Genomic DNA, 11143 nt, shown 5'->3' with positions numbered 1-11143 from the left:
CCATCCACCCACCCACCCATCCATCCATCCACCCATTCACCCCTCCATCCATCCATCCACCCATCCATCAAAAGGCCTCGACTGGCTCACTTTAAGAAGTGAGTCTGGCTGAAGCTACGTGACTCACAGAAGTGTCCGTGAGCACTGCGGCAGCACGCAGTTCAACACGACCTCCCTGTGAGAGGCCAGAGTACTGGCCTAGGAAGCCGTGGAGCGAATATGACATAACGTCCATAGCTGAGGCTGGAGTAACTGCACCCAAATTCCACTCCCACAATTAGTGCTTTCGTAGCATAAAGGACAATGTTGCGATTACATCCATATATTTTGTCTGTCTTGCTTCCAATTTGAAAATGCTTTGGCTTCTCTTTAAAGCCTTGCCTGCAACAGTTCCCATGGTAATTTCACCTACTGCACATCAGTACGTGTACCTTTACTCTGATTGATGAATAATAAAATCCAGTGAAAGAGATGGGCCAGTGCCTTTTGCCAAAGGAGCATTGGCCGTCTTTAACTCTGTCTTCAGTTTTTCTTCAACCTTGTGCTGCATACCAGGCAGATGGGGACTAGGGACTTACTTGCAGGAGTAGCTGGCAATGGGCCCCACTGTGGGGCTGGACTCAGGAGCAACCACCTGCTCAGTGAGGCTACTCAGGATAAAAAGGAATAAAAAGAAATCAGCAGCCAAGGGGATCCTGTCATCAAAGGACTTCCGTAGGAGCACAAGCCCAGAAAAGAGGTAAGTGCTTCAGACTTGAGTAAATAATTAACTGGGACGAAAAAAGAAAGAAAAGACAAAGAAGGAAAGAAATAAAATGTGGGACAATCTTTTTCAGCCGAGCAACCAAGTTACATCCGTGTGCTCCATGCTCTTTTTAAACAAGCAAATTATACTGTGTCAGCCTGCAGTATTGAAACAATGCTAAAAGATGTTTGGTAATATGATTTGGGGTTCCTGAGGGTGGGAACCTTAGATTTAAAGGTTTGGCAGTGTGTGGGAGAAAACCTCCACACTGCTCAACAGAGAGGAAAAACTATTCCCCCGGAGACCCCAACAACCTGGGCTCTGGTGTGCTCCATTCTGGCACCTTTGCAACCTAGCTCGACAACTTCTACAACTCCCACCAAACTTGCTGCATTCCACACAGCAGTGAACTTGCTCCTTTCAGGAAAGCACCATTACCAGAGGCTCCTAGTGCCCTTTCTGCATGCAGGAGGAGGAACTCCCTCTCCCTCTCCATCGTCCTCTGGAGCTGCTGGAACCTGCCTCGCTGAGGCAGACATTGCAATTGAACAGCACTGCCACCTGGCATCAAAAGGTGACACAGCAAGCTGCTAGGTGTGGACAGGATTTGGATCTGCAGTGTGTGTGCCTGTCAGAGTACAGGAAGATCCTGATCATCCCAATCAGAAAAATACAAGCTTATGCACCACTTGAGTTTAAAATCTTGAAAAATATGAAAGATAGTGTCAATAATGGCAAACAAAGCCCTCTGCCCGCTGGCTTACTAGAAAATGTTTTGCAAACTTATCTGCTGATACCCTTGGATGTTGGTCATTTGGCAAAAAAACGTGCCTGTCCCCTTCCCAGTATCTGTACTTTTAAGTTCAATCGCCTTCGATATGAACAGGCTCATAAGAGGAGGAACGGAGGAAGAGAGGCAGCTGATGTCACTTTCGACACTCTTTCGGGCACAGCTGAATTTGCTGACGTGAACAGGCAGGTCCGTTGTCTTAAATTGCTTTTCAAATGGCCGATTTGATGCGTCCTGCTTGGACTTCGGTGCCAGAGGATGCGCCCCAGTTCTTCCAAGGTCTGCATGAGCCCTACGTGGAGTTTGTAGCCAAATCACAGGCTACCGGTAAGAAGTAGATAGCTAACCCTCAGGCAGCCGATATCTTGGTGTTACAGCTGGCTTAAGATAATGCTAAGGAAGATCACAGGCGAGCAATCGGTACCATACACTGTACTGGTGATCTGGGTGTCTCAAGTAGAGCTCCAGGGATATTGGATCTCACTCATATAATACGGCTTTGATGGCACAAGCTGTTACCCAAATATGAGGGAAATCAGGCCAACTCAAAATGTTTTAACTATAGTAAATCGGTACAAAGTAAGAAACGTTTAAACATGTTGTATCAAACAATGTTCATCTGAAACCTATTACACAAGGAGGGAGGTCAGCCGCCAGGGCTACGCCATGCTGTCGAAAGGGAATCCACCAGGCAGAAGGCTGCTATTCCAAGTGTCACACAGATGGAACTCCTCTTCGGGGAAACGGAGGGGGATTCTCTCTCCGGCCCTGAAACAATGAGAGGGGTCCAGCTAGAACGACAAGGGGCCTCCGTGCATCAGCTCCTGGATGAGTAGCTCAGTGTGCGCCCGTCCTGGTACGTGTGCTCAACACCCCTCCCAGCACACACAGATGTCTTGTGTGTAGTCGGCACAGTATGGGAATTAATAAATCTATTTACATGCAAAACAACACTTACACATGTGCGTCATGTATCCACGGTCAGCTGCCGGCAGACTTCTGGACAGTAAGACGGCCGTGCTATCAGTGAGTCATGACACCCTCTGGGTATGGCACCGCCCTCTCTGCAGGCAGCCTGAGGGAGCTGGGGGTCAGACAAGGCCTGGCTGGGACAGGACCGGACCTCAGTGCTTTCCCAGATGCCTGGTGGCCTGTGAGCTGTGCAGTGAGCAAGCCGTGCGGTCACAACTTCTTCTATTTGTCCACAGCCGTGTTAGGAACAGTGTGGAGGCCACGTGTGCTCTTGCCATTTTGGTCTCGTCAGCCTTGGAGGTCCCTGCCGTGCCGATATGGTGGATCTTGGTGTCATTTCTGTGACAGTGCTGACTTAAAGACCCAGCAGCCAAGGATGCCCCGATGCATTCCTGAGGGTACACCTCCGGACGCCTCCACAGGCTCTCTGCTTTGATGAAGCTTGCAGATGGGTTGCTTGCATCTGTGGTCTCCCTGTAGGGTTTGTTTGGCTCTCCACTTATGGGTTGGTCTTGTAAGGATCAGAGATTTCCACAGCACCGGCTCAAAGCACAGCACACAGCACACAGCACCCAGCCCATCCTGGCTCCAGTGGTCTCCGTCCCTCAGCCAAAGTGGCCTTTCCACTGAAGTGGCTTTTGTCCTCTCGTACTCTGGGCAGCCTGTCTCCCAGGGAGGTCTGCTCAAGGCCTCCCAAGGACTACGGAAAGGAGGACGCGCCACCCCCGGCACCTGCACCTGCCACAGCCTGGAGGTCTTGCTCTGCACCTGTGGTCACCGATGGTTTCTGCGTGGTTAATAAACACAGTGGCCTCGAATGCTCCTCTCCACTGCGCTGGTGCTTCTGGGTTTCTGGCCCCTGTGGGCCTCTCTGTCCAGGAGAGGTCCTCGTCAGTCTGGTGGGACAGAGAGGTGTTTTGGTCCACTCCACCCCGACAGCGAATGGCCCATCCAAGGTCTTTCTTTCCACCTCTGTTACCAAAGCTTCAAAACAGATGAATGTGGCCCTGTGGCAAGTGGTCTGGAAGTCTTGAGCCCCTCGCCCCTCTCGACATGGCTACTTTCACATAATAGTTTTGATACCACAGAGTAAGCCAAACTAAATTCCCTGTGGTTGATGGAGATGCACAAGGAAAGCATGCAGGGCCATGCTCAGCAGGCACCTCAGCCTCGAGCTCCTTCTGGGCCTGCCAGGGAGAGGGGCAGCGATGTCTCCGCCTGAGGTGGCGCCTGACAGGAGAAGTCTGCTCGGAGCTCCCTGCCTGCAGGCCGAGGCTTGCTGAGCTGCCTGAATTCTCCCTCCACCCCGCCCTGCTTCCTCCCCTCTCCTGGCCCAGTGCTGACCCCTGATAATCATCTTGCACCCCAACCCCACATCAGCACCCACTTCGGGAGCAGCCGCCTGCGAGTCTCCTCTCAGAGCCCCCAGGGGCCATTGGTCAGGACCCGGGTCCCCAGGGATTCGGAGGGTGGGCGTCCTAGAGTCTCAAGAAGGCTGAGGTCTCGTCCTGCTCCCCACAGCCCAGCCTCGCAGTGGCCATTCTGGGGACCAGCTGCACGGTGCACAGCTGGCCTCCCCTGGGAAACCGGGCATGCGCAAGCTGGGTGGGGCAGCCACCGCCAGGGGACGGAGCTGGGCCTCAGTGAGCACGGGCAGTGCTGGACACGAGCCCGGTGGACCTCAGCCTCGGCTCTGCCCACCTTGCTCTCCGGCTTCGCCTGACCCTGCTGTGCACGCACCAAGCCGCACTCTGTGCTGGGGACAGGGCCGGGCTTGGCCTGTGTGACTAAGTTGTGACAAGTGACAGCCAAGGCCCTGCTGACCCCTGAGGGCGTCCTGGCAAAGGCTGGAGAAGAGCTGGTCCCTGTTACCTTCTCCCTGCTGCTCCTGATGTCACTGCTGTGGAGTTGCAACTCCCTGGTGAAGGAGCCAGGAGTTGTGCGTGTGTGTGTGTGTACGTGTACTTGTGCGTGCAAGGATGCTGCCCCGGGCCTGGGCATTCTTCTGGACTGTGGAGGCCTCGGCACTGGCTTTTGTCCCCACCCTACTTGGTCCCCCGCCTTTTCTGTCCTCGCTCCTCTCACAAACCTGAGCCTGGGTTGTCAGTGACCTCCAGGCCCATGTGGGTGGCAGCTCTCGGTCACACTCGCCAGTGTGCAAGGGGTCAGAAAACAGCCGTGCTGCTCCCGCTGGCCCCACTGTCGGTTGGCCAGGCCACCCGGGGATGTCCCCGGGGATGGCAGTCACGCAGCGGGAAGCGCTGAGACCCGGAGGGCGAGGTAGTGGGCAGAGACTTCACCAGGAGAGGACCGGGCAGACCGGGACCGGCGTGGGGCGGGGTGCGTGGGGGGCGAGGACAGGGAGGAGACTGTGTGGCCAGAACTTGTGTCAGACTTGCTGGGAGGACATCTAAGGAGAACCCTGCAAATCAAAACATGACTCTGAAATGTCATTCTCATTCACAAATAAAAAAGTGACCCTAAGAATATGCTTGCACTCGGGTGTTCTGGGCCCCAGTTACCTTCACCACACAACTTAGTGGCATGAAACCACCACAACCGTGGTTTCAGGGTGCTCACGACTTTGTGGGTCAGGAACTTGGGAGGGGCTTCGTCCAGGGCAGCAGGACTGTGGTCACCTGGGGGCGTGGCTGGAGGGTCAGACTCTGCAGCTGGCTTGTGGTCTGGCTGCCAGGCAGTGCCTGGCACGCGGCCACGCTCCTGTGGTGCGTGCGCTTGTGCGGCAGCTGGCATCCCCGGAGGGAGGGTCCCAAGAGAGCGGGGGTGGTGGTGGGGTGGTTTCTGACATGGCTCCTGAAGCCACAGGGTCACTTCTCCCCTCCTTCCCTGGTCAGAGCAGTCACGAGCCAGCTGAGAGCCACAGGGAGGGCTGTGGACTCTGCTCCTAGGGGACGGGGTCAGCAGGTGTCGGCTGTGCTCAAAAACCACTGCTCTTTGGAAGCTGCCTGGCCAAAGGTGCCAGGAGTTGAATTCACGTCTTTCTGATCCTGGACACTGACTGGCTGGACTCCCTGTTTGCTTTTCCTCTCACCACTTACAGAAGGGACTCTTTTTCCCCATTTGTGTCTTTGGTGCCTTTGTCAAAAAACATAGGCATGCACTGATCTATTTCCAGATTCACGACTCTGTTCCACTTCATCTATTTTTACACTAGTACCATACCGTTTTATTATTGCTTTGTAGCGTTTCGTGTGTGGGTGTGTGTTGTTTGTTTTGTTAAGAAAGAATTTTACTCATGTTGCCTACATTATCCCTAAACTCCTGGATTCAAGTGATGCTCCTGCCTCAGCCTCCCGAGTAGCTGGGACTACAGGAGAGTGTCACTGTGCCCTGCTTATAGTATATTTTGAAGTCACGTGTGATGCTCCCAGCTTTGTTCTGTTTTCTACAGATTACTTTGGATGTCCAGGATCTTTTGTGGTTCTGCATGAATTTTAGGCATCTTTTTCGGTGAAGGAAGCCATTGGTATTTGGATACGGATTGCACTGAATGCACTGGGCAGTCTGCACTGTGTGTTTCAGTAGCAATCGTTGCACTGTATGACTATGTGATATCACGTCTTTCCATCTATCTGTGTCCTCTTCAATTTCTGTCATCCATGTCTTTACAGTTTTCACTGTGAGATCTTTCATCTTTTTGGTTAAACTTTTGCCTAAGCTTTTAAAATAGCCATCACAGAGTTGCTTTTGATTTCTTTTTCAGATCTTTCACTATTGGTATCCAGAAATGCTACTGATTTTTATATGCTGACTTTATTTCATTTTATTTTTGTATCAGCGATTGAACTTGGGACCTTGTGCTTGAGAGGCAGGTGGTGGAACCACTGGGCAAAATCCCAGCCCTTGCATCCTGTAACTTTAAATAAATCTATTCATTCTAACAGCCTCACTGGTAAAGATTCAAAAGCAGGGAGTGTTTTGCATTGATGAGGGACCTGTTGGTTCTCAACAGGCCCCTTGAATAAAAATAAAAGCATAAAAAATTGTGGCTGTAGAAGTATTTTACCAGGAGAATAGTTTCATGGCAGGGAATTCATTTAGAAATGTCCTGGACAAGCATAAAATCTCCACTGCTGCCTCGAGTGCCAGGCCAGTGGGTGAAGGGAGGACGTCCCTGTCCATCCCTCAAGTCCCTACTGAAGTGGGAGGAAACTGCTCACATTCCAGCCCGGGCCGTGGAGATGCAGTGGTGCCCCCCAGGACCCCGGCGGGGTCCCCTGTGACTGGTGAGTGACCAGACCCGGTGAACGGTGCTGGTGTGGGAGATCCGCATGGACCTGCGCTATCAGGCCACCGGGTGACCCCTCGCTTTGGTTCTCTGGACACTAAATGAGCGGTGGACCTTGGCACAAAAGGAGCCATGGTGAGTCTTGGGTTCTCCCCAACTGTACCCGGATGTTTGATAACCAGAGACCCCACGTGGGATGGGTGAGTTCCCGCGACCCTTCCACAGGGCCACTGGGGGTTGTGTGTGATCACCTCCTGAGAACACCCAACAGTTCTGTGGGGGACCCTAAGGGGGTCACGAAGACCTCACTTCAGGTGACCTCACCTGTGGTCAGGTGCCACACACAGACCCCACTCATGGGCAGAGGCCCGTGAGGGCTTGAGGCTGCTGCCCTGGTCTCGACGGTGGCTTCTGTGCAGCCACTGCTTCTGGTGATGTTCAGTCAGGGCTCCAGGTCCTGCGCTCTTCACCTGCTGGTTCTCAGGGATGTGGCCACTGGCTTTAGTCACCAGCTCTGCTGTTCCCTCTCGGTTCGCTTCCTCCATCAACAAAGCCGGCCTCTGCCAAGCTAGGATGCAGTCTGGCCTCCCTGCCTCCCAGGAAAGCCCTTGCTGGCACACCCTCTACCTTCTCTGTCCTTTCTCATGCCGGGGAGGAGACAGCACCTCCCCTGAGTGGGGCAAGTCCAGTGGGGTGTCCAGGCCGGGGGAGCGGCTTCCTTCTGCATCTGCCTGAGCAGGGTGCTGGGCAGTGATGGGAGGAACCACCTTCCCCGACTGCGGCCCTCGGCGGAAGCTGCTGGCCTGAGACGGAGCCTTCCTCTGCCTTGGTTCGCTGAGGGGCTCTGGGCTCCAGGAGCTCGCCGTACCCGCAGAGCAGCCCGGAGGTGCGCAGGTGCAGCCATCCTGTCCTGCACGGAGCTGGCGGGGCGAGGCCACCCTTCCTCCCAACCCTAACCCACTCCGAACAGCTTTCCGTATCGCAGTGCTTTCACCCTGGCTTTTGATGGCTTCAGTTGCAACTGTGGCCTCAAAAAAACCCCTGCTTTCTCATCTTGGGTGACAGGTTTCATCGACTTCCTCGTCAGATGCGTGTGGGCAGTGGAGGTCTTTCCCACGCATCTTCACACCGAAAGCGCTGACCCTGCAGTGCGTGCCCTTGAGTCCCCGGGGACCCATGAGGCCCGGGAGGGCCGAGTCCTGGGGTCCTGGGGTGTGGGCTTGGAACCCCTCCGGCAGGGCCCCGGGCCCCTTGGGTCGCTCTGGGTTTAGGGGTGGACCTGAGGCCCCGGTGGACGGTGCTCATCAGGGCTGTGACCAGCGCCTGTCCACATCCCGCAGCTCCTCCTGCGCACAGGGGCCCCGGCGAGGCCCGTGTCCTGTGGGGAGCAGGGCAAGGACTCACCAGCCCTGGAAAAGACGCTCTGCTTCCTGACACAGGTCTGGGTGACTCTGTCGCTCTTACCACGAGTCACTTTCAACAGGGTGACAGACAATGATGCCCTAAATGTCATAGTGTTTATTTAAAACCGGAGGTTCAAAAACATTTCCAAATGGTTTAGCAGGTGCTATAAGGAGCAGGCTTTGGGATAAAGATTCTCGGCCCCACTGTGCAGGGTGGGGTGCTAGTGTCTGAGGTGGGCGGATCTTTGGCAGGAAAGAGACACGGCGCCCGTCCCTAAGGCCACAGAAGTGAGGGGCAGTAAAGTGCATGCTGATTTCGAGGCTCTAAGGAAACCATCTCTTGCTTTGCTCCGTCCTGTCGGAGATGCTTCCTGCAATCTAAAGAGCTGCTTCATTCACAAAAGCACTCCTGGTGGAGAAGGGGCTCCTCGGAGGGACTGCAAGGGTGGGGGCACCCCGGCCCGAGCTCCCACCGGGAGTGTGGCCCAGGAGGTCTCTCAGGAGATGGCCCTGTGCGCAGCGCTGCGGACGCTGCTCCCTGCTCCCCACCTCAAACCAAGAGTGGCTCTCGGCTGACAGATTCTAGGTGGACTTTAAAATGAACTCCTATAAAGTTCTAGTGGCAAACGTCCCATCAACTTGAGACCCCACCCCTCCTGGAGTGTTTCCTTCCCTTGGCTGGAACGGCTTCACCACTGCAGGTGACAACTGATCCATTCCGGACGCAGCGTTCCTTCACCTCTACGTGACGCTGCCCAAGCCCCGTGGGGCTTCCTAGACGCAGCCTGCTTGCCGCGCTGCTGGAGTCCAGGGTCCCAAGGCGTGGTGCTTTGCGGGGACCACGCTGCCTTGGTGGTGGAGGTGTGTCTGGCAGGCTGCTGTGTTTCAGAGAGCGGGGCCTCAGGGGCAGGAAGTGGCCCAGGGCCTGAGGACGCCAGCTTATGGCTCCTGGTGTAGCCGGGGCTATGGCCCTCGCAGTGATTCAATTGTCATTTGCATTTTTAAAAAATGACCCAACCTCCAAACCTCAGTACAGTTGGGAACTGTTTAAAGTAAGAAGCAAGTTATGTGTAAAAGTCGGCCCTAAACAGGCCAAGATGGGCTTGAGCTACAGAGTGCACTGCAAACTGGAGCTGAGCAGTGAGCTAGTAGTGTACAAGTGTCCACTCAGCACAAGAAATGGGCACGCTGAGGCCAGGAGGAAGTCACTGGGGAAGACACCCAGGTGGCCTGGGGGGGGCTGGCCCTGACGTGGCAGAGGCCTGGCTGTCCTCGGGGAGCAGTTCCAGGCGGCTTCATCACAGCAAGGTGGTCTTTGAACCTGTGATCAGTCCCTGCTGTGCTGACAGTCGCTGAGTGGAACCCAGATGATGTCCCAGGCCCCGCCCCGCAACCCCAACACGGCAGCTGCTCAGGGCAAGGTGGTTCCTGCCACACTGGTGGGCAGTGGTGTCAGCAAAGGGCCATCAGCTTGGCCACGGTCCGCAAGGCATGCTGGGAAAGCTGAGCACTGAAAGAAGATTCTGGGCTGCGCTGGGCACTCCTGGCAGCTCTGGTCTCATGGGGAGCAGTTGAGTTCCGGTGGCCCTGTACAGCAGGGCAGGTGGGTCTGAAGGACTCGGCATGCGGTGAGGACACTGGATGCTGCTAAGTTTTCTGCCCCGTGCTGAGCAGCCAAGGCTGGCATGAGGGCCTGGCTCCTCTCCAAGCCCTGACCTCTCACTTGTCACCCACTCAGCCTCGTTGCCGGTGTTGGGTCTGTGGCTGGGTGCCCAGTGGGCTGGGGTCTGGCTGGACAGGGAAGTGATAGAGACCCTCAGCCAGCCCGGCAGGGCTCTGCCCCCACCCTGGCCGCAGTGGGCTACGGGGTCTGTCATACTCTGCACAGTGGGTGGACCAGGGGCTTGGCCTGCCAAGGAACAGAGGCCATCAAGCGGGAGCTCCTTGTGTGTGTGGGAGCCCAGGGAACAGGGAGGTAGTCTGCTTCCTGTCAGGGAAGGAAGCGGGGACTGGCAGGGGGAGTAGGGACAAGAATAAATCATGACCTGTTTCCTCTGCTATTTTGGTTCCTAAGTCACCAAAGATTTTCTCGGAACACCCAGTTTTTGAAAGTGGTTCCCTCCTGGCACTGCTCCCTGGTACACAGGTGAACCTTGAGCTCCCCTAGCCCTGGGAGGTCCTGGCATGGCAGGGTGGGTCCCGCTGAGCTCCAGGAGGCCTGGCTGAGTGAGGGCTTTGCCTAAGGACAGTCACCCGAGCAAAGGCCCACAAGGACAGGGCGCTCAGGGGCCCCCCAAATCGCCAAGTGCTGGTGCAGCCCCAAACTTAAGGGACAGTGTGTGATGGGAGGCGGCCAGGGCGCCTGGCTCAGGGTCACCGGGGGCCTGCTGAGGGCGAGGTGGGCCACGAGCACCTGTGGGCAGGAGAGGTGGGGGCTCTGGAGGGCGCCGCGGCTGTGAGGAAGGCTGGGCCTCCCTTGAGGCGACGTCATGAAACCCTCAGGAGCCAGGGGCTGAGCGTGGTATTCGGGGGCTGTGGGGCTGGGGCAGGCAGCCTCGCTGCTTCTGTTTCTCTTGTGCTTTGTGTGGCAGGGGAGGAGAGTAGTGTGTCCTGTGGATGAGGTGACACTGATGGCCCAGGTGCCCGGCGCTAGGGGAAGTCACTGCCATCATAGATCACAGGCCGCTCAACCGTCAAGTGGTAAAACACTTTCTTGGACATGAACCTGAGGACAGAGACGGAAAGGGGGTGTCGCCCTGCACGGACAGCCATGAGCTGCTGTGTCGCAGTGTGACCGGCTGGCGTGGGTGCTAGACATGGGGACGGGGCCTCGTGGCAGTGCGGGCTCCTGCAGATGCCCAGCCCCTCTGCCTGTCCAGCACAGCTCGCTCCCCAAAGCCCAGGGGCTAGGGACACCGCCGCGGGCCTGGCACTCAGGCTGCCTGGGCAGGGGCCATGGGGAGGCGGAGCGACGGGAGCTGCCC

The 11143-nt window shown here is 56.0% G+C and overlaps 1 protein-coding gene across 1 annotated transcript in view; it reads right to left on the bottom strand.

The window, feature by feature from the left end:
• Positions 1-6661: 6661 nt before the first annotated feature.
• Fyco1 (FYVE and coiled-coil domain autophagy adaptor 1) overlaps positions 6662-11143 on the bottom strand; it is a 60064-nt gene continuing 55582 nt past the window's right edge. Inside the window, exon 18 of the mRNA XM_010624387.3 lies at positions 6662-10884. Coding sequence (XP_010622689.1) covers positions 10809-10884 — 76 coding nt within the window. The 3' untranslated portion in view covers positions 6662-10808. The remainder of the gene's footprint in view (positions 10885-11143) is intronic.

Source organism: Fukomys damarensis, unplaced genomic scaffold (assembly GCF_012274545.1).
Source record: "Fukomys damarensis isolate Sample0158 unplaced genomic scaffold, DMR_v1.0_HiC HiC_scaffold_12, whole genome shotgun sequence".
NCBI classification, from domain to species: Eukaryota; Metazoa; Chordata; class Mammalia; order Rodentia; family Bathyergidae; genus Fukomys; species Fukomys damarensis.
Note: the sequence above shows the minus strand (reverse complement) of the source record. Positions and strands in the feature narration are given on the sequence as shown.